The 27781-nt window shown below is 52.7% G+C and overlaps 2 protein-coding genes across 9 annotated transcripts in view; both read left to right on the forward strand.

The window, feature by feature from the left end:
• GARNL3 (GTPase activating Rap/RanGAP domain like 3) overlaps positions 1–12018 on the forward strand; it is a 146001-nt gene extending 133983 nt beyond the window's left edge. For all 3 annotated transcript variants that reach the window (XM_034664549.1, XM_034664550.1, XM_034664551.1), the window contains 6 exons: positions 2718–2825; positions 4608–4726; positions 6632–6770; positions 8065–8280; positions 9592–9718; positions 11551–12018. In XM_034664549.1, coding sequence (XP_034520440.1) covers positions 2718–2825; positions 4608–4726; positions 6632–6770; positions 8065–8280; positions 9592–9718; positions 11551–11728 — 887 coding nt within the window. In that variant the 3' untranslated portion in view covers positions 11729–12018. The remainder of the gene's footprint in view (positions 1–2717; positions 2826–4607; positions 4727–6631; positions 6771–8064; positions 8281–9591; positions 9719–11550) is intronic.
• A 3062-nt stretch (positions 12019–15080) lies between these two features.
• Positions 15081–27475, forward strand: SLC2A8 (solute carrier family 2 member 8). 6 transcript variants are annotated; one of them, XM_034664556.1, is made up of 10 exons: positions 15427–15482; positions 15577–15739; positions 15983–16189; positions 17651–17750; positions 19066–19265; positions 20007–20150; positions 20236–20344; positions 21041–21214; positions 21584–21729; positions 26852–27464. In XM_034664556.1, the coding sequence occupies exons 1-10, from the start codon at positions 15427–15429 to the stop codon at positions 27215–27217; spliced, it is 1665 nt and encodes a 554-aa protein (XP_034520447.1). In that variant the 3' UTR covers positions 27218–27464. The 6 variants fall into 6 exon arrangements, with proteins under 6 accessions (XP_034520451.1, XP_034520449.1, XP_034520450.1 ...); XM_034664557.1 differs by lacking the exon at positions 26852–27464 and adding an exon at positions 23173–23796; XM_034664558.1 differs by lacking the exon at positions 19066–19265 and having other exon boundaries at positions 15083–15482; positions 20122–20150; positions 26852–27473.
• The last annotated feature ends 306 nt before the right edge of the window (positions 27476–27781 follow it).

The raw sequence follows: 27781 nt of genomic DNA on the forward strand, positions 1-27781 counted from the left end.
AGTAAAAGATACACAAATCCCTGCCTCTCAGAGTGTACATTTTCAAGGGGGCAGATAGACAATTAACGGGATAAGTAAGAAAAGCACCTAGTATGTTGAATGGTGGTATGTGTTATGGACGTCAAGCAGGGAGAGGGGCTAGAGGTGGGCAGGAGTGGGGAGTGCGGGTCTCCATTTAGGGAAGGTGGAGAAGGAAGGCCTCCTTGGACGAGGCGCTCAGAGAGACGACCCTGAGGGAGTCAAGAAGGGGTGTGTGAGGACCTTGAGGAGGGAACAGGCTAGTATTTCAGGGTGACCCCAAGATGACCAGTGTGGCCACAACAGTGTGAGTGTGGGTGCGAGTGGATGGAAATGCTATCTAAAGAGGACCAGGTCCAGGGTGAAGGGCCTCTTAGCTGGTGAGCAGCCTGGAAGATTTTGAGCAAAGGGGCGACAGGATCAGACCTAGGTGTGAAAAGTACCATGGGCCACGCGGGCCTCTGTGTGGAGAGCTTCACGGAAGCGGGTAAGGCAGTTCGCTTACCAGATGACTGCATCCACGTGATGAGAGATGACAGTGGCTGGCACCAGCACACAGCGGTGGAGGTGCTGAGACGGGGTTAGACCCTCGACGTACTTGAAATGTGAGAGCCAAGCTCATCGGTTTGTGAATCTAACATGGTGTAGGCCGGGAGAGAAGGGAGGCTGCGCTTTGGGACTTGAGCAGGTGGGAGAGTGGAGAATACCATTTACTGACATGTAGGAAACTTTAAAAGGAGCAAGTTTGGGAGGAAAGATCAAGAGTTGAGTCTGGACACTGTCACTGCCTCCCAGACAGGCTAATGGAGACACGTGGCTGAGGGGCGAATGCCCATGGAGATCCTCGTTAGCATGTAAGGGACACTGAGGGTCTGGGAAGTGGGGAGAGAGATGGGAGGAACCAGCAGACTGAGGAGCAGCCACAGGGAAGGAAATCTCCCGAAAGACAGCAGTTTAAGTAGGGAACGGGGATCCTGGAGCACAAGGTGGAGGTCCTCAGGAAACCTTGATGAGAGAGCAGGTGTCCCTGGGAAGCAGCGGCAGGAGACCCCACTGCACAAGATGAGAAAGAATGCAAGAGGAAGTAGAGACGGGAGCCCAGAAGAGCCTTCCAGAGAATTTTCCTTTGGGGAGAAAGACAAGGGAGAGTTCAGTAAAGGAGGAAGACAGGTCACAGAGGAGGAAGAGCAGTTGCTTTCTAGAAGGTGGAAGGAGAAGTCAGTGTGCTTGTGGGCTGTGGGGAAAGACCCGATGAAGAAGGGTGAACTAGGGTGCAGCCCTGAGAGCAGGAGCAGATGGGCCAGAGGGGAAAAGGGGGGACCAGCCACACCTGCACCTCTGAGCGGCCGGAGCCACAGGCAGGAGGCAAAGGGCGCAGCCGTGTCCTCTCTCGGAGCAAGGGCCTCAGCTGAGACCGAAGGTACCTTTTTCTCCCCTAGTGAATCCATTGTAGCAAAAACAAGACAGCACTGACTTTGGCTCATTTTTCCTCTCCTAAGGACTCAGTCTGTTACTTAAACTATGTAAGACGATTGGTTTGCAAGCCTAGTGGTCACATGAAAGGAGTCCCTAAGCCCTGATGGGGCAGGACGCGCCAAACGGATTTGACAGGTCGGGAGCCTCAGCTGGGCCGTGGCAGCTGCCGGGAGGGCCTCCTGCTTGCCCCCATGCGGGCCCTGACCAGCAGCCCTGCTTCCCCAGTCTCTGCCCTCCCACGGCGCGGGGCACAGCGTTCTGGTCTAAACAGGGGTGGGAGCGAGTGCTTAACAGGCATGAGGTTTCTTCTTAGGGTCATGGAGAGATGAAAAAATTAGATTGTGACATTGTACAACCCTGCAAATTTACTCAGATACTTTGAATCGTACCCTTAAAGGGGATGAATTTTCTGGTACCTAAGTTATATCTCCATAAAATTGTTTTTAAAAATAATTTAAAATAAAACTGTGTGGTTAACACACAAAGGGCTTCTGGAATAACAGGAGCCTTTGCTTCTATGCGGACCTTCTCACTCAGAGAGGATCCGAACCACCGGGACTTACCTTTAGAGCTCAGAGCAGCCCGGGACTGGGGCAGCTTTCAACCTGGACTTCATTCTGGCTCGTGTTCCCCAGTACGACACAGGCATACGGCTTCGAGTTTTCCTGGTAACATGTGGAGGAGGGGAGGTGGTGGGGAGTACACGGCCTGCACCACACCCGTCGTGCCGAGTGAGCCTCAGAGCATGACCCACTTTGCTGGAGCGCCTCCTCCGTCGGGAGAAGTTCCATCAAGTGCCCCTTCTTGTCTGCAGTCAGGCACACCCGCATTCAAACCCTGCTCCCCTGTGCGGTACTTGTGGCACTTTGGACAAGCTGCGTCAGCTCTCCTGGCCTCAGTTTTCTCATCTGTAAACTGAGCGTAATAATGGCATCTACTTCAGAAGGTTACTCAGATTAAACAAGCTGGCGTGTTTAAAGCTCAGTGCCTGGCACGCAGTAAATCCTCCCAGAATGGCAGCTGTGATACTTGCTGGAGTTGTGTCGTTGTGGCTCCATCCGCCTCCTGGCTGAGAACCTGGCGTCGTGGCCATGTTGGTACCAGCTACGTATGACGACGTAGCAGAAAGGACACTATCCTGGTTGCCTGTGTTTTCGTTTAGCTAATTACCGGCTCTAAGCATTGTCTCTCACAAAAAATGAGTCGCTATTGTTTTGTTGCAGACAGTTGCATCTATAAAAAGGTTTGCCCATTTAATGGGGGCTCTTTTTTGGTTCAACCCTCTGCGTCAGATTTCCAGTTCTGTTGGAACCAGGCTCCTTACGCGATCGGTAAGAAAAATCTTGATCACTTTGCTTTTCCCCTGCATAGACCCATCCAAACTGTTCAATCCCATGTAAGCAACCTCGCTGGCTCACTGCTAGATTGCCATGAGTTATGTGAGTCTGATGAGTACTCAAAATGTTCTTTTTCCTTTTTAATTTTCCTGTTTGTTCCCCTTTTGGGGACTGTTGCCGTCCCCTGTGCCTCCCAGTTGTGAGCATTTGAGAGCCATGAAATCCCAGTTTTCAGGACTTGGGGATCTGCCAGTTATCATTTCATTTCTGGGACTTGCTTTCCTTTACCTAAAATTTGAGAGCAAGATCTTCAGCCTTAAAAGGCCGACTGACTTGTTGGAGAAGCACAATGCCTTCTGTGCCTCTCTTATGTGTTTTGAAGCTTGAATAGCTTATCTAGAATCACAGAAACGCAGGTACTTTGCCTGCCACTGAAACATCCGGGAGTGAGTGGTGGTGCTTTCCTTCTGGGATTCAGGATTCACAGCTGGGCATCTACCTGGTGAAGAGTCAGCTCAGAGCCAAGAATGTTCGAGTTAGTACTGTTTTCCCTTAAGGACAAGTTTGTGATGATAGGCGAACATTCCAGAGTCTTGAGATGAGAACAGAAGATCCAGTCCAGATAATGGAGGGACCATTCAGGCTTTGGTGACAGACGAGATATGGCCAGGAAAAAAAAAAAAAAAGAGAAGGGTTGAAATTGCTTTCAAGTTTTGAGCCCCAACACTGGAGGTCACTTGTGACGGCAAGGCTAGAGGCATGGGTGTGGTAGAAGGTCACCCCCACTCTGGGTAAAGCCAAGGGAGTAGAGAGTTCACCAAGGAGAGAGCAAAATGAGGAGCGCCCGGGTGGCTGAGTCGTTAAATGTCACCTTCGGCTCAGGTCATGATCCTGGGGTCCTGGGATCGAGCCCCATATCTGGCTCCCTGCTCAGCAGGGAGTCTGCTTCTCCCTCTCCCTGCTCTTTTTCTCTATCTCAAATAAATAAATAAAATCTCAAAAAAAAAAAGAAAGGGAGAGAGCAAACGAGAATAAGCCAGTGTAAAGGAGCATCATGGGAGTGTGAAGTGGCCGGTGAAGAGGCCAAAGGCGAGGTCCCAGGACAACCAGGGCAGTTGTGGGGCCTGGAAGTCAGTGTGTTGATGTGGGGCTCGATCCCATAACGCCGGGATCACGCCCTGAGCCGAAGGCAGACGCTTAACCGCTGTGCCACCCAGGCGCCCCTGTAAAAACAATTTCAAGAAGAGGGGCCGACCTTTAATAAATAACTCAACAAACCCGGAGACACCACAGCCCCCTGTGAGGGACAGTGAGGAAGAAGACACAGCCCTGACCCAGGCATACATGGCAGGAGGAGCACAGAGAAGAAGGGAACAAGTGACAGGGCATGAAGACCCAGGAGAGGCGGGGGTTCAGGGCGCAGCCACATCGGCCCAGGGGAGGGTGTGCCACCCCCAGTCTGAACAAGAAAGGGGAATGTCTCTCGGGACTTGGGCGGGTGAGTCTCCAGGAGACCGGGTTATGAGGAAAGGGGACAAGGAGCAACTGAGGCAGCGCCCACCGACTTGAAGCAGAAGCTTGGCAACTAAGAGGACGCTGTCTCAGGAAGGAGTCTCTTCGAAGCAGGGGACGTGCCAGGGGAGGAAGAAGAGAAGCAGCCAGAGGAGGAGGGGAGATGGAAGTTTCCAGAGCAGTGAGGGCAACTGTGGGACAGTCGGGCCCCTCGAGAGCCACCAGCCAGCGGGCCGGCAGCTGACGCAGCCTGTTGCCTTGCAGTGTGCGCTTTCCCGTACCTCCTGGCCTTCACCACCGACTCCATGGAGATCCGCCTGGTGGTGAACGGGAACCTGGTCCACACCGCGGTCGTGCCGCAGCTGCAGCTCGTGGCCTCCAGGGTGAGTAGCTCGTCTGAGGGGCATTGGGAACCCCGAGTCCGTGAGCTCCGCGAGGGCGCAGACGCGGTCTCATCAAGTTAGGCCTCTCGTGTGCCAGAGTGAGGACATCTATAATAGTGGTGCCGTCGGGTTTTCGTGTGTGGCCCCCTCGGGCTTCCCGGTGCCCCTTCTTGGTTTTGTTAGAGTGTCACTCGGTGCTGGTAGCAGTTGCCAAGCTCTGGGCTGAAGAAGGACTGTGCCATCAGCCTGGGTTAGGTCAGGGGGTCCCCGTGGCCCCAAGGGACAGCCCAAGTCCAGAAAAGGAAAAGCTCGTGGTATCACATTCTTCCTTTGCCCCTTTCCTTCCTCAGCTTGATTTTTGTGGTCCATGAAATATGGCTAACCGACTAATCCATGTCTAGAAACAGAGTTTGAACAAAACTGAGGGACACAGAACGGAGATGACTTCCCAAGATGCCTTTGTCACTGGCACAGTGACCTCCAAGAGGTCTTGTCTTAGCCCCTCCCGCGTTAGCCGCACACAGTTTGCCCTGTCCGAGCCAGGCCCGGCTGGCCCCCCGCTCAGCCCTGAGGTGCCTTCTCCATCTTGACATGAATCCCATTTGGGGGTGGGTGACTGCCTGTCTGTCAGCCTCCCCTACTGTGCTGCCAGTTCTGTGGGTCCGGGACTAACACAGCACCAAGGGTGTGCTGATAAAGGTTGAACCACAAGCCCTCTGGGGGGTGTGTGTGTGTGTGTGTGTGTACATACACTTGTACCTCAGTTGGTTATAAATTTTACTGATAGAAAATTACTGAAATTTTACTAATAGAAAAATTAAAATAGCTAATGATTTACAAATAATAAATGTACAGTGCTTTTTATCTTGAAATCTATTAGGCCAGTTGTCTCTCACAATATACTTCTCATTAATTTTTGCTGACTGTGATTACGGTCTACCCTGACTTTACAGCTGCGAGTTATAGCTCAGTGCATTAATTATTTTTCCAGTAAGCTTGCTGTCATGAAATCTGATACGTGATCTACTATTATACTGTTTCTCACTCTCATACAAACCGGTCATTAAACCAAAACTTCTTTCAATTTTGACACTAGCTTCAACGCATTTCTGCTTTCAGTCTTCACTATTAGAAATTTTCTCCATCCCGTTAAGCCCAGATGGTCAACAAAATAGCAAATCAATCTCCAGTTTGTAGTGCCTGCCAATTTCCATGGCATAAATAGTCCCACCATTAGGATGTCCAGCTTCCAGTGTGAAAGGTGATGTAAATAACCTCAAGACCATAGATCGTGGTAAACGTAGTCAAAGAATGAGAAATGGTTGAATTCTGACATTTAGTACCTTTGTTTTTAATGTTATTTGTTTATGTTTAATAATGGCTGTGTTTTACTTGCAAAATCCCTGAAAATCGGCACTCACGGGTCAGTTACAAGCCGGCTCCAGCACACGCCTGCTGTCCCCACCAGAGCCGGCACGGGGCGGGTGTGCGTGAGTGTTTGCTGAACCAGTGAATGAGTGGTCTGTGTCCCCATCTGTAAGTGGACCCAAAAGAATCCCAGATACTTTCCGGGTCTGACACTGCGCGTGCCTGATGTTCCTGTTAGGCAGGTGTGTGCTGGGTTTGCGTCTGCAGAAGAGGAGTGGGAAATGGCCTCTTTTCTATTGTGAATCAATAGGCAGGTAAGGGAAAGTGTGAGGAACTGAATACCCGGGAACGGTCTGGGGTGGCGGTTCAGGACCTTTGCTCTGGAAGCCCCCTGCCCAGGCACGTTACCACACTGTGTGCCCCAAGGACAGAGCGGCCAAGCCCAGAACGGTTGCAGGCTTTGCAGTGATGACAGGTGGACCATGGGTGCAAGGCTCTAAGCCACACAGCTCCCTAATGCTTTCTCTTTCATTCCAGTCGGATATATATTTCACAGCGACCAGTGCTGTGAATGAGGTCTCGTCCGGAGGCAGCTCCAAGGGGGCCAGTGCCCACAATTCTCCTCAGACACCCCCAGGCCGAGATACTCCAGTGTTTCCTTCTTCCCTGGGGGAAGGTGAAGTGCAATTTTATTGTCTTATTAACAGATATTTCCAATCCATTCTGATTTCTGTTTTTTTTAAGAATTTTATTTATTTATTTGAGAGAGAGAGCACAAGCAGGCAGAGGGTCATAGGAAGAGGGAGAAGCAGACTCACTGCTGAGCAAGGAGCCCGATGCAGCACTCAATCCCAGCACCCTGGAATCATGACCTGGGCCAAAGGCAGACGCTTAACCGACTGAGCCACCCAGGCAACCCTCCATTCTGATTTCTCTAGATCATTCTCAAATATCGACATGTGATTACTGCCTAACGAAGTCACTATCTAAAACTATTAAAAAAAGAAAAAAAGAAAAAAACCTGCATTCTGAATGCATTGGTTGCATTTTTTAAAAAAAAAAAAAAAACTATTTATTTGAGAGAGAGAGACAGGGTCCATAGTCGCCCAAGCACAGGGGCAGGGGGAGGGGCAGAAGGAGAGGGAGAAGCAGGCTCCCTGCTGAGCAGGGAGCCCAAGGCGGGACTCAATCCCAGAACCTGGGGATCACGACTGAGCCAAAGGCAGATGCTTAATTGACTGAGGCACCCAGGCGCCCCCATTGGTTGCAGCGGGGAGTCTGCTTTTCCCCCTGACCCTCACCCCACTTGTGCCCTCTCTCTCTCTCTCAAATAAATAAACAAAATCTTTACAAAAACAAAAAAGGAACCTGTGAAAACAACAAAAAAAAGCCCATTACATGGGGAAAAGGGAGCTGAGGGCTAGAGATTGCAACTTGCCGCAGCAAAGGTGTTTTTTCTTCATGGATGTTAATGATCTGGTAGGTTTTTATAGCCAAAAGGATAGAGTCCTAAAACCTACAGAGCACACCCAGCTCTCGCTCCATCTGGTTCTGCTCACGAATCCCAGAGGCCTTTGCTGTGGTTACCACTTTGCTCTGAGCACTGTGCTTTTCCCGGCTGCTCACCCCATCAGTCATTACTCCTCCTATCCCTGGAAGCACAGGGCACCCCAAGCAGGCAGGGTGCGGCTGGGTGTGATGCAGCTGTCTGCCCTCCCAGGGCTCTCCTCTCCTGGGCGATCAGAGCCAGTAGCAGGTGCATTTTTAGCCCCGCACCTGTGAAAACGGTGCCCTTAAAACCAAAGCCCTCAGGCACCATCCCTCTGTTGCTCCTAATGGGGTCTGGGAGGTCAGCATGCGGCATAAATTCTTCCTTCATGCTCACTGGGTTGAGGAACCGAATCACCCTCATTGTTAATAGTACAGACTTTGCTTAAAGTTCTCATGTTCTTTTCTCAATCGTATTTCAGGTGAAACTCCGTCCAAAAATCTGTACAAGATTCCGCTTAGAAACCTTGTGGGCAGAAGCATCGAACGACCTCTGAAGTCTCCTCTGGTCTCCAAGGCCGTTACCCCTCCCACGGCCATTGGCCTGGGCATCGCCACCATTCCCGTCACTCACTCCCTGTCCCTGTCCCGCATGGAAATTAAAGAAATAGCCAGCAGGACACGCAGGGAGCTACTGGGTAATGGCGGGCCGTTTTTGTGTTCTCACTGTTTGTAAATAGGCCATCTGGTTTCTGTTAATCATCCTCGAAAACAAAGAGTTAAAAAAGAAACTTTCCCTTTAACAAGGGATTATAAATCCATTACAGCGCAGCTACACCCAGGAATAGTATACAGTTTACTCCCCAACAACGATGTGTCGGTCTGTATTTATTGGTGTGGAAGGCTGCCCAAACCAGGTTAAGGGCAGAAAAGGCAGTTTACAAAACAGTAGATCTAGTCTGACACAATTTCTTAAAATATAAGTATCTGTACTTGTAGGATTTCCTAGAAAGTGTCTAGAAGGATTTACAACCTGCAGTTCTCAGATAATGTGTTATATTTGTGTATTTGAAGGTTTAAATTTACCATGATTTTGATGTTCATGGTGCAGTTCAGTTATGGCTTCTCAAAGCCCATAGACTATGAGGGCGGGTCTGTAGGGATGGCACAGACCTGAGATATTTGGTAGACCCTTCTCTCGGTAACACTGATGGGAGACCAGACCGGAAAAGCACGAAGCACTGTGATGGTCGTGCAGAGGCGAGACTGCTAGAAAAACTTTTGTTCCAAATTGTGAAAACGAAGTGAAGAAAAAGGAAGTGATGTGCTAAACCAGTAAGAACTGGTTTGAAACCTAACTGGGACCTGTAGGGCCTAAAACTGCAAGGACAGTTCGCCTTAGGGCACCCCTGGCCTGGAGTCGTGTTTCCGGACAACTGGGGCGGGATGCAGGCCACCTGACCGGCCGGCTTTGACTCGGCAAAATCGGTCTGTCTTAGAAGTTGGTGCCTTCATTGTGCTTTCAAAGTATGCGTGTTGCTATTTTAACCCACTATTCCCTGTGAAAGCTTGATCTGCCAGCCACTGTTTTACAAACCACTGTGCTTTTTGAAATTGAGCCTCGGAGTTGGAGAATTACAGTTTCCAGTGGTAGGATCATAGATTTTCTCTCCTCCTCTAGACCCTTCTGAGTTTCCTTCCTTCCTTCCTTCCTTCCTTCCTTCCTTCCTTCCTTCCTCCCTTCCTTCCTTCCTCCCTCCCTCCCTCCCTCCCTCCCTCCTTTCCTCCTTCCCCCTCCATATATATATATATTCTTTAGGATCAGGAAAAAAACCTTCTGCCAACAAGAACACCAATTACTTTAAAATATATACTTTATCAACACTTCCTGACCCTATCCCAATAATGCACCAATAGCCAACCAAGAAAAAAAGTGGGGGGCATTTTCTATCTCCATGGCAGCCTAGTGGTAGTAACCCTCTGACCTGTGCTTCTCCCCCATAATCCAGGCCTCTCTGATGAAGGTGGACCCAGGCCAGAAGGAGCACCAAAGCCCAAATCAAAAGCCCGGAAGCAATTAGAAGAAAGCCAAGGAGGCCCCAAGCCAGGGACAGCAAGATCAACTAGCAGTGACAGGTATAGGCGGCCATCCCCAGCCGTCCCTGCTCAGGGTGGTCGCCCTTTGGGTCACGGCATTGCCATGAGGCCCTCTCTGCTGACTGATGATGCCATGGGCAGACAGTCAGCACCCAGATTCTCTCTGAGGACCCCTAGGCTGGCCCAGGGAGGGGCCCAGGAAAGGGGGTAACCTCAGTTACAATTCAGCAAATGCTCATAAAAATACATTAAGAGATTTTTTTTCCTTTTTTATTTCTTTTCTTTTTTTTTTTCTCACCAGATTGACAGAGATTTTTTTTAAGTTTTATTTATTAATTTGAGAGAGAGAGAGAGAGCAAGCATGAGTAGGAGGGGCAGAGAGAGCAGGAAATAGAATCTTAAACAGACTCCGAGCTAAGAATGGAGCCCACCGTGGGGCTCGATCTCACAACCCCAAGATCACGACCTGAGCTGAAACCAAGAGTCAGATGCTTAAGTGACTCTACCACCCAGGCACCCCTGACAGAGAGATTTTTAAATGAAAACGCTCAGTAGGAGCGACAGATGCTGTAATGCTTCTGGTGGGAATAGAAACAGGTGCAGCCTTTTTGGATGACAGTTCAGTATCCCGTGCCAGTGCACGTTTGCTAAATCCCACTGATTTGTCCCCTAGCAGCCTCTGTGTCCCTCAAGCTCCTGTATGGAGGGTAAGGGGGCGCATGTCCAGGCTCCATTAATTCATTCAACACACATTCTTAGAGCACCTGGCACTGAGCTGGGTGTCGGGGATATGAAGGTCATTCTCAGGGGATCCACAGGCCAGGCGGGAAGGCCAACAAGGACACCCCAGGAATTGCAGCGTTCGGGGTGGCAGGTAATGCAGAGGAATGAGGAGTGCTGGCCACACCACACTTGGAGCAGGGAGGGTCTCAAACACCAGGAAAGGCCGAGCCAGATCTCATAGATCCAGTAAGCATTAGCCTGGCCGAGAGGGGGTAATGCTCACAGATGCTTTAATCCCATAAACTGAGCCCCTCGTGCGTGGCAAGTCCTACCCTCATGGACTTTACGTTCTAGTGTGGAGACACAGACCATAAACCTGTAAACAATTAAGCAAATTAAATTGTTTCCAGTAGTGACAAGTGCTGTAAGGAAATTTTTAAAAAGTAAGTGATGGGTTAAGGTGGGTGGAAGTTCTGCTTTGGGAGAGGGGTGTCAAGAGGGCTTTTCTGAGGAAGTGGCATTGAGCCAAGCTTTGACCGAATTAGAAGGAATGAGGCGAACAGCAGGGGCAAAGGCCCTGAAGCCGGCACAGCATGGCCTGTTCTGCGGCCAAAGGCTGGGCAGGGGGGCTTTCACAGGCTAAATGAGCATTTGTTGAATGAGTGAACTCCCTGAACTTAGTCAAATTGGTTTTGCAGCTATCAAGAGAGTGTCCTGAGTACAAGAGAAATCCAGGCGATGGGGTGGGCTGGGAGGAGGCAGATCCTGTGGTCTGTGGTCTGTGGTCCTGTGGGTAGGACTTTCAGCCTTATCCTCAGGCCACAGGGAGCCCCAATTAGGAGGGTTTTAGACAGAGAATGACATTATCTAGATTTGTCCTTTAGAAAGGTTAAAAAACGCCTCAAATACTTCCTACATGTCACCACTGGCCTTTAAAACACCCAACAGCCCATGAGGTAGGGCTGGCTGACTGCAGACCCCACGCTCTGTGTGGGTGACTCCTGCATGTCCCCACCTTTCCCCCCCAATGGGTGGGGGGTGGGGGGCGACAGGCTTTATGAGCTCAGATGAGCAGGAAACTGCCTGACAGAAGGGGCCCAGGTCACTAGTGCTCTCCAGGGATCCCTCACGTGACTTTTCTCTTCTAGAATCACCACGGACTCCTTGGAAAGTCCTTCTGCTCCAGAAGCCAACCCCGAGGGGCGCTACCACTCGACAGGCTCTGACCAGGACCCTGTGGTGGACAGAGAAGGCAGCCCCATGTGGGGTAGCAGCCCCTTTCAGCTTACAGCTTCCTCGGATGAAGACATTATTGACCTGAAGTAAACAGGGTCCGGATCGAGTTTGCCATCTTTAATTTTCTTATGGAGGTTTCTACTCTTTAACCAGTTCTGACAGCATTTCTCAACAAAATGTGGCTTTTAGCCCACCCATGATCTACTGGACCAAACCTTCTGCACATCTGGCCGGTTTGGGTTTCTCCAATGTCCGGTGCCATCCTTCTTGACCTTTGTTTCTTTCTGTTCAGGAACCATCAGTCCCCTTGTAATAAAGGTGGTAGATTTCATTGAGGTTTTAGATTGAAACTTTGAATAAATCAATAATGTTCATTCTTATTTACTGCAACCTTCTCTTATATTTTATATACTTAGATGGAAAAATTATTTTTTCATTACGGTTTTGATTTATGTCACATAATGTGTTTCTTTTATAAAGAAAAGCCATTGCTTTTAAAATTTATTGTAAATAACTTTTCTTCCTGCACCTTTGGCCCCTGTTGCTGTTTCAGTTCACTGAGTTTGGAACCAGCTGTGTCCCTGCCTGTAGACTTTTGAGAAAAGCTGAATGGTTAGTTCTTAGAAGCTCCTACTCCCTCCTTGTGTCTCACAAAGAATAAGAAAGGGGTAGGAGCCTGTTAAGTCTTAAGATTGTTTGGTTTCACTGTTACTCTGAAATCATGTAGCCAGGCAATAGTCACTCCTTACCACCAAAATCATCCTCAAATTCCCTTCTCATGTTCAGGTCTGCTTTGCTCTTTCACGTGAACCAAGTGATTGTCCTTCTCCTATCATCACCTGCCTTCTGTTGCTCCGTCCTCAAACTGAAAAGAAAATGTGGGCTTGACCAGTGCGAATGAAACCGTGAAATGTCAGCCTCTAGCCACGGGAGATCAAAGGGGGAAACCTAGTTTCACCGACACTGTAAAAATTTTAATCTGTATGAAGAAGGTAATTTACCTTTGGCTTTAGTCTGATGGATTCCATTTTATTAGCTCTCTTCTCACCTATATTACCCACCAAAAGAAACTTGAAATCATTCCCCCGTGAAAGCATCCCTGAGGGTCCTTCTGCAGGGCTTTTCTGGGAGTGCAGAGAGCTGTGTTTGACATGACCTTGATCTGACAGATTTTACAGAAGTCTGGGTCCTCCCTCCTCATGGGCCTTGCACGCTGTGAGGAGAGCTCCCTTGTCTGCCTGTTGCACAACTGCCAATGTGGTGTTTGTGCAAGAACCAGCCCAACATGCTGGACCCTGTGAAGCCTGCCTGGTTCCCTTCAGCGGATGGCGAGAGGGCGAGAGTAATGCAGATGGCGCTTAGTAGGTATAGCCAGGTAGACCCTCGCTGTCCTCAGCATGGCCGTTCCTCCTCTTTCCTTCTGCCCCTTTTCGTATTTGGGGGAAACACAAGATCCCCCGCACGCTGTATCTCAACCTCAAGAAAGTCTTGGGAGTTAGGTTTTATTATTCTTGCTTTTCAAATAAGTAAACTGAGGCTCAGAAAGGGACAGTGATTTGAAACTCTAAGATCTCTGACCCCAGAGCTCTGCCCTCTCCCCTGTCCACCATACAGAGTCAGGCTGAGTTCCTTGTGTCAGTTGGATCTGACTGGTGTTTTTCATGTTAAACTAATTTGTAAGCTTTATAAGCTTGTCCGTGTGTTCTTTCTGTCATCTTTTTTTTTTTCTGGAGTTTCTTGCTTCTCTGCCTGGAATAGAAAAAACCAAGGGTGATTTAGAACATTCTTCCAAAGAGATTAGAAGCATCGGAACTGCCCCATGATTTGACAAGGGTCACAAATCTGAGGAGTGAATGTAGAAAGTGCAAGAGGTGGACCCTACTAGTCAAATCGATGGTGACTGGCTTATAAAAGGGGGGTCAGAGGCGGCTCAGGCAGCAATATCTGCTTATGAAGGCCAAGAAGTGACTGCTGCACCTTTGGGAGGGAGACCACGAGCCAGAGGGCGGGAGTGGGTTTGTAGGGCCTGTGGCTCGGAGGGCTGGTGCTAGGTGGGTTCACTGGAGCAGCCTGTCCACATAAGCCCCTCCGCCTACCCCACTGGCTGAGTGACCCCACTGTGTAACTGCAGCACTTTGCCCGTGGAGTCGGAGGCATTCATCCACTCTGCAGACCGAGGGCCCACCGTGTGGAGGAAGAGGTACATCCATTAAGGGAGGAGGGGAAGTAAACAAGTGATCACACAGCAGAGATAAATGCTGAGATACAAATTTATAACCGGAGCACAAGATGCTGTGGAAGCACAGAGGGCCAGGGTTGCCTGTCTTTAAAGACAGTACAATCAGGAAGCCGCACTAGGTCAAACAACTTCCATAATCATACGGGCTAGCATGTGAGTGCTTCACACGTGCTTGGTCTTTCGTGTACATGGCCTCTGCTTAAAACCCTCCCAGAAGGTAGATACTGTCATCCCCACTCAGATGAGGAAACAGGCTGAGAGAGAGATGAGAAGCCAAACCTCTTACTCTCGTAGCCCTGGTTCTTTCAAGAATTACACAGCACTGCACCTCAGCTGCCTCATCCAGAGAAGGGTTGGGTACAAATGGCAAGATCCTTCAGAGTCCTGATATCATCCTATCTCCAGCAGTCACCTGGGTGCACACGTGCAGAAGTGGCTATTTTTTTAATATTTATTTTTGAGAGAGAGCGCGAGCGGGGGGGTGGGGGGGTGCAGAGGGAGAAGCAGACTCCCGCTGAGCAGGGAGCCCCATGTGGGACTCGATTCCAGGACCCTGGGATCATGACCTGAGTCGAAGGCAGACGCTTAACCGACAGAGCCACCCAGGCGCCCAGAAGTTGGCTATTAATACCCGCAGGAGACTCAAAGATGGCAGGTGTTAAGATGAAGATTCAACAGTCAGGATGACCAATGAAGTGAGTGGAGTTTAACAGGGAGCCTGGGGCTCACCATTTTAGCCCAGATCAGTCACACATAAGAGGGCGCTGCCCAACATAGGTCCTCAGCACCTCGAGGTCCTTCTGGTTGTCGGCTCGTAGCTGTCAGCAATCTGCGGGCTCCGAGTTTTGACCGGCACGGAGGTGGGCTGCGGCGCGCAGGTCCACGCCTGCGCCCCCAGCAGCCCAGGTTCCAAGAGGAAAGACAGCGGCCCAGGAAAATCGTTTGGAGACATTCCTCCTGCTGCTATCAGTGGGCTAAGCTGGGCCAGGCGCGTCCAACCCCTGTCCCAGGGCAGCGGTTAACGCGGAGCAGGAACTACAGAGCTGACCAGGCAGGACGGCTGCTACTGCCCAGAGTCCGGGCGGGAAGTGCAGGGCGCCGCGCACCTGCTCCACCTTCGTCCAGCTGGTAGCCTCATTGGTTGAAGCTAGACTGAGAGGCGGCTCCAGAAGCAGCTGAATCCCCGCCTTCCACCTTCATTGGCTGGCTCCGCTTGAGGAGGCTTTCTGATCCCGCCTCTAGGTTCGCACCACACTCCTATTGGACGGTTCAACTCCAGGCCCACATACAAACTCCGCCCCACGTAAACATTGGCTAGCCTAGTCCTAGGGGCGGTTCCAGTGAGTGTCGCTTACCGGTTCTTTTCTCCCATTGGTCGGCCTTGATTTGGGGAGTGGCTCCTAGCTCAGAGGATAACCACGCCTTGCGTTCCCATTGGCCGTTCCATCCGCCCCAGCACCGCCCCTCCCCCGCCTATTGGCCGGCTCTGCTCGCGGGACCCGTGGCAGTTCAGGCAACAGAGCTGACCAAGCAGTCGTTGGCTGCAGAAATGACGCCGGAGGACCAGGAGGAGACACAGCCGCTCCTGGGGCCGCCCGGCGGCAGGTGAGCGGGTGGGGGGACCCGGGCCCGGGACGCGGCCTCGCCCCTCCTGCTGCGCCCAGGCCGGCGCCGCTCACCCGCCGCCCTGTCCCCGCAGCGCTCCCCTCAGCCGCCGGGTCTTCCTCGCCGCCTTCGCCGCCGCCCTGGGCCCGCTCAGCTTCGGCTTCGCGCTCGGCTACAGCTCCCCGGCCATCCCCAGCCTGCGCCGCGCTGCGTCCCCAGCCCTGCGCCTCGATGACGCCGCCGCCTCCTGGTTCGGGGTGAGGCCTCGGGCTCACTCTCCAGCCCGCCTGGGCCCCTCCGCCTCCACCCCACGCGCGAGGGGCCCCTGCGCTTACCATGCTTCGGGCGGGCACTGAGACCCTCTGCCGGGTGCGTCCCAGCTCTCCTGCGGGGGGTCACCATCCCCTCTTCTAGGAGGCTGCTGGGGCTGGGGTTGAGGGCGAGGTTGGGCCGCGGCCCTGTGGCGCTCCGGCTCCAGCCTGCGGTCGCCCCGCCCCCAGGCCATCGTGACCCTGGGCGCCGCGGCGGGGGGCGTGCTGGGCGGCTGGCTCGTGGACCGCGCCGGGCGCAAGCTGAGCCTGCTGCTCTGCACCGTGCCCTTCGTGGTCGGCTTTGCCGTCATCACCGCCGCCCAGAACGTGTGGATGCTGCTCGGGGGCCGCCTCCTAACCGGCCTGGCCTGCGGTATTGCCTCGCTCGTAGCCCCGGTGAGTGTCCCTCAGCCCCGTGCCCTGGGACCGGGAAGGAGCGGACCTGCGGGCGCGGTTCTCCCTGGCTGCGGCCTCCTGGGTGCCTGGCACCGTGCCCCTCCCGACTTTATCTTCCTTCGCCCCCGCGACGGTCCTTGGAAGGAGCCGCTGTTATCCTTGTTTACAGATGAAATGAGCTTCAGAAACTGAAGCCCTTCGTCGAGCCACAGCTAGTCAGTGGTGAAGCTATTACTCGAACCCAGGACAGTGTCACTTAACCAGGTGTCTCTTTTGCTCTACAAATAAGATGCCGTCTGTGGATGGTCACAGAAGCCTATAGTAAGGCGTAGATCTCCCATTGTCATTCAGACCACTGACTACAGTTTAGCAGGAAAATCCTGTTCTGGTTTGTCCTGGCAGCAAAGGCCACTGGGCTCTACTGTTCCCCTTCACTACTCAGGGACCGGTCCTCCAGCTGCTTCCCCTCTTCTCTCTTTCCATTTTCCGATGCACCACTGTCTGGGCTGACTTGGGAGCCGTCTACCTAGGTGAAATCCCGGGTCTGTCTCTTACTGGGGCAGAGTACCTCTCTGTGCCTCAGTTTCCTCCCCTTGTAAAATGGGAACAATGGCCTTACCTCGTGCAGCGGTTGTGGGGATTAAGTGAGACTGCACACATATCCCTGGCATGGCTTGTGGAAGGGCTTGGACCCTGGCAGCTGAAACTGCAGGGTGACCACTGAACTGCTGGTTCTGCTGGCCATGGGGCTTGGATGATCAACCACCCACATGCCAACCTGGTCAAGATTGAAAGTAGTGGCTCCGAGTCCTCCCTGGTCATCCCTTTGCACCCACCGCTCATTTTACCTGCATTTGCTGGGCAGCAGGCAGCAGCCAAGTCGGATTTTATGTTTTGGGTTTTGTTACTGGACAAAAACTCACCCATCTTAGCCATGGGCATAAGGTACAGAATAACCTGGAAGTATGGGTAAGACCTTTCTGGCCCCTGAGCCCAGAGGAAGCAGTGGCAGTCACTGGTAGCAACTGAGGCAGAGAGTTGGCTTTCACTCCAAGGGCACCACTGGGAGTGTGATTCTTGGCCCAGCAGCCCGGGTGTCATCTGGAGCTAGTTAGAAAGGCAGAATCTTGGGCCCCACCCGAGACGTACTGCATCAGAACCTGCATTTTATCAAGGGTAGTCATACAATGAAATGAAAGTTTGAAGAGCTCTGTGCCCCCCTCACACACACAATCAGCAATCCATGTATATCCTCAGTCCCCTTTAAAACACCCGCTGCTGATCACTTGGAAAGGCAGGGAGGCATGCAGTGGGCTTTGCTGACCTGGGACCTGCAATTAGAGGCCCACCTGGCTTGCAGCAGCCTCCCCCACTGAGGCGCTCCTCAACTCTGAATGGCTGAGGCTTTTCAGTTTTAAGAACTCTCCATCCCGAGTACGGTTTCCTCTTCACTGCCAACAGGTCTATATCTCTGAAATCTCCTACCCCGGAGTGCGGGGGCTGCTGGGCTCCTGTGTGCAGCTGATGGTCGTCACAGGCATCCTCCTGGCCTACCTGGCAGGTAACTTTCACAGCCTCTTTTGATCCCCATTAATGGCTGTGTGGCCATTTTATAGGTGTAGACCCTGAAGTTCAGAGAGGTCAAGGGACTTGTCCAAGGTCACACAGCCTGTCACACAGACCACCTCCCGGAGCCCCTGGGACATGTGGGTCTTGTGACTACGTTCCAGGGAGAGCTGGAGAAGGTGATGTCCTCATCTTTGAAAGCCCATTCCGAGGGGGTTGAAGGGTGGGAGCTGACTGGTTAGGTCAGTACCTCACTGCGCAGTGACAAACAGGATTCGAGGGGTGACTGGGGCACCCCTAAAACTCTTCAGCCCTGGAGCTTGGAGGGCCCAAGCATGTCTCTCAGAAATAGCAGTACTGGATTTGCCGTGTGGAAGAGGAGGATTCCAGGAGACCCAAGGGTCAGAGCTGGTGTCAGCATGCGGAAGCTTCTGGAGGCAGACATGTTTTCACCAGAACTGGGGTAGAGAGAGTATTCACATCAGACAGTCCCATGTTAGGGGACACGTACTGGCTGTGTGACCTTGGCCCAGTCATACTGCCCCAGGGAGCCTTACTTCTCCTGTCTTTAAGTGGAGATAACCCCACCTAGTCCAAGGCTGTTAATGAGAATTATCAAGGGATGACCTGAGACCCAGTGGGGAACGGGAGCTTCAGGGGTGCAGAGTTTGTGCCCTCTGGTTCTTCAGAGTCAGCGACATCCTGGTCTGGGCTCTTTGATTTTTGCCCACTTACCATCCAGACTCTAATTCAGAGTCCTGCCAGCAGTCTGGCTGCTTTGGGGGCCCCACGGAGTGCCAAAGCCCCTACCAAACACAGACACTGACACTGACACTTGGCGTCAGTATGCCCGCAGAACTACCTCCAGTTCGTCCTAACCAGCACGTTCATTGACCAGTTTCTGTGACTACTGATCCACTGGCGTTCCGTGAAAAGTCTCTCCCACTCTGTCCCCCTTCCTCTCCAGAGGAGCCAACCTGGCCGGCTTCTCGGTGGCCTTCCAGAGTCTGTGCGTATTTACTCTCCCTCCCTCCCTTTTAGACAAAGAGCGAGTGCCTCATTCTGTTTTAATTGCACATAAGTATTCACCGGGCAGTTGTAGCACCCTGATGTGCCCACGAGCATTTCTACAATATTTATCAACCACAGTTGGTGACAACAATATTGGTGACAAACACAAGCATAGCCACACAGAGGCCCCCACCCTTCAAGCTGAGCCACTGGGGTTGGTGAGAGGGCGGGCACACTCTGATAAGATCCAGCCTGGCCCCCTCCGCTCTGACATCTGACACCGCCCCCCCCCCAACCAGGCTGGGTCCTGGAGTGGCGTTGGCTGGCTGTCCTGGGCTGTGTGCCTGCGTCCTTCATGCTGCTGCTCATGTGCCGCATGCCCGAGACCCCACGCTTCCTGCTGACCCAGCAGAGGCGCCAGGAAGCCATGGCCGCTATGCAGTTCCTGTGGGGCTCTGAGCAGGTCTGGGAGGAGCCCCCTGTCGGGGCTGAGCACCAGGTGAGGGGCTGGGAGCCAGAGCCGGGGCAGGGTGGGGATGGGAGGTAGGAAGCAGCGAGATACGGCCCTTTTGCAGCCGAGGGAGGCCAGCACAGCCTTTCCCAAGGCTGTGCATACACACACGGGGAGGGGAGGCACGAGTGGGGGCGTTGTCCTGTGTGTGAGCAAGCAAAGGCCTGCTGGAGCCCCACTACCTGGCCGGGCCCTGGCCTTCTCCTTACTGTTTCAGGAAGAGAAAGTTCCGGCTGGGTCACAGGGAAACCCAGGTGCAGAGTTGAGGAACTGGAGTTTTGAATGGGGTGTTGTAGGGCAGGGGAGAAGACGGAGTCTCTGCCGCTTACCTGCTGTGTGCCCTTCACATCCCTAAGCCTTCCTTTCTCCATCTGTAAGATGGGAGTCCTAGCATGTGCTTGGTGGTGGTAGGGATTCAACAGCACCAGGAGAGGCGCTCAGCTCAGACCTAGGCCCGGGGTGGGTGGGATTCTGGAGCCCCTGGCTTTGTGTCCCTGTAATCTCTTCTTGGTTCCCCCAGCAAATCAGGAGGGGACACAGGGAGGTGAGGATCTTGTCACCTTACAAAAGTGAGGCTAAAGTGATGTGGGGACCTGTCTCGGACACGAGGCCCAGGTGGTAAGAGCTGAGGCTCACTCCCTCGACCAGGCTTTAGGACGGGGCTCGAAGCCAGCAGGCCCCTCAGGAGGGTGTAGGGAGGAGCGCTGACACCGGCCTCTGTCTGAGCAGGGCTTCCCCCTGGCCCAGCTGAGGCGTCCCGGCATCTACAAGCCCTTCATCGTCGGCATTGCGCTGATGGCCTTCCAGCAGCTGTCAGGGATCAATGCTGTCATGTTCTATGCAGAGACCATCTTTGAGGAGGCCAAGTTCAAGGTAAAGAGGCCTCCGCCCCAGCCTGCCTCATCTGGATGCCTAGTCCCGGGGTCTTTGCCTGACCCGCCTCGGCCCATCTCCCCAGGACAGCAGCCTAGCCTCGGTCATCGTAGGCATCATCCAGGTGCTATTCACGGCCATGGCGGCCCTCATCATGGACAGAGCTGGGCGGAGGCTGCTCCTGACCTTGTCCGGTAAGGCCCAAGGGCCAGGGGTCGGCCCTGTGAAAGTGGGGTGGCGCAGGCCAGACTCCCCACCACAGGCTGGAGGGTCTTTGCTGAGGCCACCGCACGGCAGCAGAAAAAGGCCAGCCAAGTACCTGTGAGGAAAGGCCAAGATTTATGGATGCCCTTACCGAGCGCTCGCTCCAGACCAGGCCTGCGCTCACAGCGTCACCTTACGCGCCTGAACCCTTGCCGTGAGCCTCCAAGCAGGCACCGTCAGGGCCCCGGTTTATGATGAGGAAACCGAGGACCCAGGAGGGGAAGTGACTCGGAAGCTTGTGGTCTTTTAGGGCAAGTGACTTCACCATTCTGAACCTCAGTTTCCCCCAATGAAATGGGAGCAACGGGGGGGCCATGGTGAGGACCCAGAGACGATCCGCGCGGGGGTTAAAACCGGGCTGCTGCCACAGTTACCCCTCCTGCTCCTCGGGCCGGGGAGGCTCTGCCGCCAAGAGGTTCTCGGACTCTGCTGCGGTTCAAGGTCTAAGCCGGGGCTGGCAGGACCGGGCTGCGTGCTGCCAGTCTGGGCTCCCAGGCACCACCGCTTGCTGCCCTCTCAGAGACACCCAGGCCACAGTGCCGTGGCCACACCGCACCGAGTTCCGCGTGCCCGGGCTGCGGTCCTCTTCTCCCAGGGTCCCGCCCACTGCCACCCTCCGCTTGCAGGTGTGGTCATGGTGTTCAGCACCAGTGCCTTTGGTGCCTACTTCAAGCTGACCCAGGGTGGCCCTAGCAACTCCTCACACGTGGACCTCTTGACGACTCTCTCCATGGAGCCCGCCAGTGCCAGCGTGGGGCTGGCCTGGTTGGCAGTGGGCAGCATGTGCCTCTTTATCGCCGGTGAGAAGGGGGTCCATGGGGAGGTTGGGGGGTGCTATAAGGACATCCTGTCACCACCGGGTTCCTGCGGCTCCCAGCACATCCAGGCCTCCCAGGCCTTGCCTCTCTATCACATAGGTCCCCACCTCTGTGTTTGTCGCTCTGACCACGTCCCAGGCACTGAGCTAAGCCCTTCTCAGCCCCTTTCACTTAACCACCCCCCCACCCCAAACAGCCCTCCAAGCAGGCCCCATCATGACCCCGTGCTACAGAGAAAAGCCTGATATGTGAGCAGTGGAGGGACTGGCCTGAGTCGTCGCGGAAGGAAGGCGCAGAGCTGGGGGCCCAGACTGGAAACCATGAGCTCTGATGCCTGTCTTCCTCCCACAGGCTTCGCTGTGGGCTGGGGGCCCATCCCCTGGCTCCTCATGTCTGAGATCTTTCCTCTGCACGTCAAGGGCATGGCCACCGGTGTGTGTGTCCTCACTAACTGGTTCATGGCCTTCCTGGTGACGAAAGAGTTCAGCAGTGTTATGGTGAGTGCAAGCCCCGGGGGTCTCCCCATCATGTAGTCAGTTGGGAGCGCTTTTTAGAATTACTCTTACTGCAGAAGGCCTCGCGTGCAGGCAGAAGCCACCCTCCTGGGACACCAGCCATCTTGGGCAGGGATGAGGGGAAGCCTGATGGGCCAGGAAGGGTGAGGAACCCAGGCCGTGACCACTCGGGAGGCTTCAGGCTATTCTGGCAGAAGGACAGCAGGACTGGCCTCTGCCATTGGATGCTGGGGACCTGGGCCAGGATATAGGGCTGTGCAGGAAGAGCTCTGGCTTTGGAGTTGACAGGCCTGGGCTCTCACCCCACCTTGGTCACTTCCCACTGCGTGACCTTGGATATACTGCTCACCTTCTCCGAACCAGCTTCCTTGGCTGAAAATGGAAGAGGGTGACGGCACCTTCCCCTTAAGGTTGTGGGAGCACCAGTTCATGTTAACATCCTGCGACTTTCACATGGATGAACTGACACAGACCTGGATCCTGCCTCAGGGGTGCCCCAGCCAACAGGGGAGGATGGTTCTAGAGCAGACAGGCCACCTGTTCAACCATTCATTCCCCTCACGTCTCCTGGGACATACCTTGCCCATGCCTGTTCACGGAGCCAGAGACAGCAGTGAGATAGACAGAGTACCCTTTACGACCAGACTGGGATGGCAGCGGACAGCGGAGCACCCGGAGGCTGGGCGAGAGCAAGGAGGGGCAGGCCGGGAGAGGCGTGGGTGCCTGGGGCTGCCCTGGGGAACATTGGGAAGACCAGGGCAGAGGAGAGGCGCACATGACTTGCTGGGAGCTGTGGGGGGACCAACAACAAAGGAGGGAGGAGATGGTAAAGGTCCTAACAGTGACCCGGGGTGCACAGTGTCTGAGAAGCTGAGAGAAGAACTTCTGGGGAAGGCGGGGGACGGGTCCAGAGAAGGAGGAGCTGACAAGGGAGGGGGCTTTGCTTCTGGCACCTGGGAGGTCACCGGGCCTGCACTAGGAGGGTGGCCAGGCTCTGAGTGAAGGGAGCTGCTCGCTCTCCCCTCCACGTTGGTGGGCCCCGAGTGCCCTGTGTGCTCACATGCCCCCTCTCAACCTGCTGAGAGCGCACCTGTTCTCTCCGGCACCAAGAAGAGACTCCTCTGGAGGCAGGGAACTCAGCGCAGGGCCAAAGCAGAGCGTAGAGAGTGGGTCTGGGGGCCCCAGAAGCAGACCCTGTGGTAGGAGCCCAGCTGTCACTTGATTGTGGGTATCTGACAGCATCAGCTTCCCCATCCACATGACACCCACGCCCTGCGTGGTGCTTGGCCCAGGCTTCTGGATGGCCAGGCCAGAGCCTCCTCCACTCCCCCGAGCCCGGGCAAGGCAGGCTGTGGCCTGAGCTTGGGGTCGCGTGAGGGCTCCTGACCTGCAGTGTCCACATGAGGCCTTTCCCTCTCCTTCCAGGCAGTGCTCAGGCCCTATGGCGCCTTCTGGCTGGCCTCCGCCTTCTGCATCTTCAGTGTCCTTTTCACTTTGTCCTTTGTCCCCGAAACTAAAGGAAAGACTTTGGAGCAAATCACAGCCCATTTTGAGGGGCGATGACAACCCCTTCTCGTGAGTGGCTGCCCCTCCTAGCAGAGCCGGCTTTGGGCTCCAGTGGGGGGACAGAGCCTGTCCGTGACTCGAAGCTGGGCCTCAGCCAGAGCCTGGAGCCCCTGCCTGTCCCCAGGGAGCTGGAATCCAGGACCACAGCCCCTTGGAGACTTGTCCTCCAGGGCCCTTCCTTCCTACCCAGCTCTCTACAGCCCATCAGACCGTGGGTGTGAGGTTCCCAGCCCCTGGGCCCAATTCCCGCCACCCCTGTGCAACTCTGGAGGAGGGAACATCTTGGAGGGACCTTGTTGCCCTGTGGTCCATTGTCCACAGGCCATCTCCATCTTGTCACAAAAGCAACAGCAGAAGAGGGGGGCCCTTGACTCCTCGTTTTCTGGAGGAGATGCTTTTGGGGGGGTCCCTGGTTTCTCCTCTCACGTGGCTGCATTATCAGGAAGGAGCTTTGTTTGCCAAATAAAGATTTGACTCAGAAAATCAGGTCATGGCCTCTTGGTGTGTTTGAGAAGGGCATTTTCCTATCCCTTCCCTTAAGTAGGTCTTCCACAAACTGGGCCTTGCCACAAACATCTATTGATTTCCTTTTTCTCATGGTCCGCCAGGCTTCCTCTTGGCACTTGGAGGTCATTTCTGGCTCCTTCCTTGGCCTCAGTCCCCTGGATCATTAGTCATCGAATCTCATTGACAACAAAAAAGCATCTCTTTTTCTATTGACTTTAACAGAGCCAGAAGTCTTTTACAGATTACTTTTATTATCCACTTTATAAGTAATACATGTTTATTGTAGGAAAATTGAAAAACCTAGATTTATTTAGTATAATTATATTTATAGCAGTTAACTGTCTACTAGGCATTGCCCTAAGCACTTTACAAATATTAACTCATTTATTTGGATAAATGATACAATAATTATTCACAGCTGTACCTCTCCAAAATTAACTTCTTTTAAGAATTTGGTTCTATCCTGAAAGATCTCCCTCCCGACACATATCCTTTCTCGCATCACTCCATACAAGCAGGACATCACACTTCCCACTCTGTGATCTGCTTTGTTCACTTCCAGGTTGTGCAGTCCCACCATGTGCCCACCTCGGCATTTTCCATTAAGCCTTGTAATGGGACTGGGGAGTAGAGGAGTGGAAGTGCGGTGGGGTCCAGGGCAGAGCAGTGGGGAGAATTTCTGGAAGATTCTGCAGCAGCCACTCTGATTTCAATAAAATGTGCTAAGTAATACACAGGACAAAGTTCAGCCTTAGCAAAGTCCAGATTCCTTGGGGCCTTCCAGAAGCGAGGTCACGTTCACATGTAGGCACGTCTTCCGTGGCAGTAACTGCATGTCTACACTCTCGTTCTACACTAGCGCCCGCACAGATGCCCACTGGTGGGGTTGAGAACCACATCCTGTTGTTGGGCGCAGCGTTCCACAAATGTCAATTAGGTCAGTTGTCGAACAGAGTGGTTCAAGTCTTCTAAACCCTCACTGACCTTCTGTCCACTTGTTCTGTCCATTATTGAGAGAGAGTGTGGAAATCCCCACAGTGAATGTGGATTGGTCTCTCCTCGCACTTCTGCTGGGTTTTGCTTCGTGTGCCTTGGGGCTCACCGCTCCATTTGCACACATTGTGGATTGTTATATTCTGATCGTTTTTGTACTTCAGCGTTATGAAATGACCTTCTTTGTCCCTGGGAATATCTCTTGTTCTGAGGTCTGCTTTGTCTGATATCAGTATCACCACTCCAGCCTTCATTGGATTGGTGCTTTGACAATGATTTTCAATTATATCTTATTATACATTCCTATGCTTTTCTTTGTGAAGGAAATGCCTTTTGGGGTTTCCCTGAAGATACGTACTTTCACTTCTAAAAATGAGCTTTATTAAGGCATTATTGACATGCCATAAAAGTCAACAATTGTAGGCATAAAAATGTGATTACTTAGGTTGAATGTATACACAGCTGTGTGCCCACCACCACAATCAAGATAGAGGACATTTTCCTCACCCCAAAATGTTCCTTCACGTCCCTTTGCAGTCAGTCTTGTCTCGATAGCTTTGCATCTTCTAGACTTTTATAAAATGGAGTCACATAGTTTGTAGTGTTTTGCAGCTGGCTTCTATGACATAGCAGAGTGTTTTTAATATGCATCTGTGCCGCGCGCACCAGCATTTCAGTTCTTTTCATTGTTGAGTAGCGTCCATCGGACCTTTGGGCGAGTTCCAGTTTGGGGCTATCACTAAAGCTGCCATAAACTCTTGCTACAAGTCTGTGCGCGGAGTGGAACTACTGGGTCCTGTGATAAGTTTATGTTTACACCATAAGAATCTGCCAAATGGTTCTCCGGGATGGTTGTACCATTTTGCTTTCCCATCAGCAGCACACAGGATTCACTATTATGAATAAAACCATTTGTAGGTTTTAATTTTTTGAAAGTTGTCTCCTAGGCTCTCATTTCCTCTGGAATCCATGAATCAGGTTGTCTTGGTCCTTCTCTTCTATGCTGCTGGTTCAGCTCAAGGATCTGGGGAGCTTTGGTTGTCCATATGTAGGAATGAAGGACTAGGGGGTTTTAATTACAGTGGCTGGTACGTGCCCCCTACCTCTGAACCTGTTCTCAGTTCTGTTATGGTTTTTGTTCCCTTCACACACATTCACTGTCATTTCAGTGGCAACTAGAGGAAGAGAAAGGGGAAATGTGTAAGTTCAGTCCACCAGCTTCAAATAGAAGCTCTCTGCATTCTTTTAACGATTTGTTTGCCGTGCGAGTCATAGGGCGTGGCGGAGAGCAGGTGCTTAAATATTTGTTAAATTCAACAAATTAAGAGGATTTTGTTGTATAACTAAGAACTTAACCTCCCATTGTCCCATATTCAGATTGTTTCTGGTTTTCTGCTTATTGATAATTCTGCTACTACACCTAGAGTTAGAGAGAGAGATGAGATGGAACAGAGGAGAGATGAGAGAGAGAGGTGCTAGAGAGAAGAGAGAACGAGATGAGAGAGATGATGGAGATGGGAAACATGATGGTGATAGAGATGGAGACAGAAAATAGAGACGGAGGTGATGGGTGATGACGGAAGTGGAGACGGTTAAACTCGTGGGCAAGGAAAATGCCACTGTGGCTTCAATTGTACCTTGGCGTCTGTCCTCCATAGCCCAGGGTCCAGGAGCCTGGTGATTGAGAAGCAGTGGGCTTAGTTCAAATTCTGGTTATACGACTCACTGCCTACGTGACCCGGACAAGTCATTTAACCTCTCTAAGCCTCAATGTATTCATCTGTAAAATGGGCATAATGACGCTATCTCCCTCGTGGGGTTGTTGTGAGGATGAAAGGAGAGAAGTATGTAAAGCACCTAGAACTAGGGATGGCACAGCGTAAGTGCTCAGTCGATGTTAGCTGCTGCTGGTGGTGAGGCTGTGGTGAAGGTCAGGAGCTGCACGAAAGGTGTGATGCTCAAAGGGTGCCTCAAAGGGACACGTGAAACCTTTACACATTTTTCTCTTCATATTCTGTTTCCTACCCTGGTTCTGCAGCAACTCCTGCTCATACCATCTCTGATTGCTACCAACATCCACTTAGAGCTACCAGTGGCTGTGGACACACACACACACACACACACTCTTCAGAGGTTCCCTAGGACGTCCTCGGGGCCTCCTCATCAGAGCCCAAGATGCTTCAGGGACCAGAACCAGCCCCAGCTGACAGTCTTGAATCGGCCCCAGAAGCTCGGCACAGGATCATGGAGGGCAGATGGAACATCCCCAAAGGACAGATGCATCAGTAGAAGCTGTGCTTTACCCCTCCCAAAGCAGAAATTTGCACCGCCCCCCACCCCACATCCAATCCCTACCCCCAGAACTTTCAGGAGAATCCTGGCTTCTGCACTCTCCAGGCAATGAATGCCCTGACGCCACCCAGTGGCCATAGGCAGAATTGCACCAGTTGAGGAGTGAAGCGCTCTGCTACCTCCCAGTGGCCCTGGTTGGGATCCCAAGACTAAGGAAAATCGCTACTGCCCCCCGGCCATTATGGGGTTAGCATCCGCGGGACCTTGTGGCCATGGGCAGAACAGCAGCAACTGTAGGGGGCTAGGAGCCAAGGAAGGCAGGCAGTCTCGAAACTGGAAAAGGCAAGGAAAGCGATCCTCCCCTAGAGCCTCCAGAAGAAACACAGCCCTCCCCATACCTTGATTTTAGCCTCAAGATCCATCTCAGACTTCTAGCCTCCGAAGTTGTAAGCCCAAAATTGCAGCAGCCGAAGGTAGAGAAAATCTTATCTCAAAGAGGTCTGTGGGTGTGGCTTGTCCAACGGAGTGAATCCCAACAAGATTCATAGAAAAACCACGAACTTAATTCTACTGGCAAAAAACGCTACCAGCTGTGGCTGAAAGGGACAGACAGCACAAGATGAAAAGAGGCCTGAGGACCCTCAAACTCTTTTCTGCTTCCCAAGTAACACATTAC

Source organism: Ailuropoda melanoleuca, chromosome 7 (genome assembly GCF_002007445.2).
Source record: "Ailuropoda melanoleuca isolate Jingjing chromosome 7, ASM200744v2, whole genome shotgun sequence".
Classification (NCBI taxonomy): domain Eukaryota; kingdom Metazoa; phylum Chordata; class Mammalia; order Carnivora; family Ursidae; genus Ailuropoda; species Ailuropoda melanoleuca.

Coding starts and splice junctions, on each gene's coding strand:
- SLC2A8 (XM_034664556.1), top strand. CDS start 15,427: ATGACGCCGGAGGACCAGGAGGAGACACAGCCGCTCCTGGGGCCGCCC. Junction 15,740..15,982: donor CCGCCGCCTCCTGGTTCGGG/GTGAGGCCTCGG, acceptor CCCCGCCCCCAG/GCCATCGTGACCCTGGGCGC. Junction 16,190..17,650: donor TTGCCTCGCTCGTAGCCCCG/GTGAGTGTCCCT, acceptor CACTGCCAACAG/GTCTATATCTCTGAAATCTC.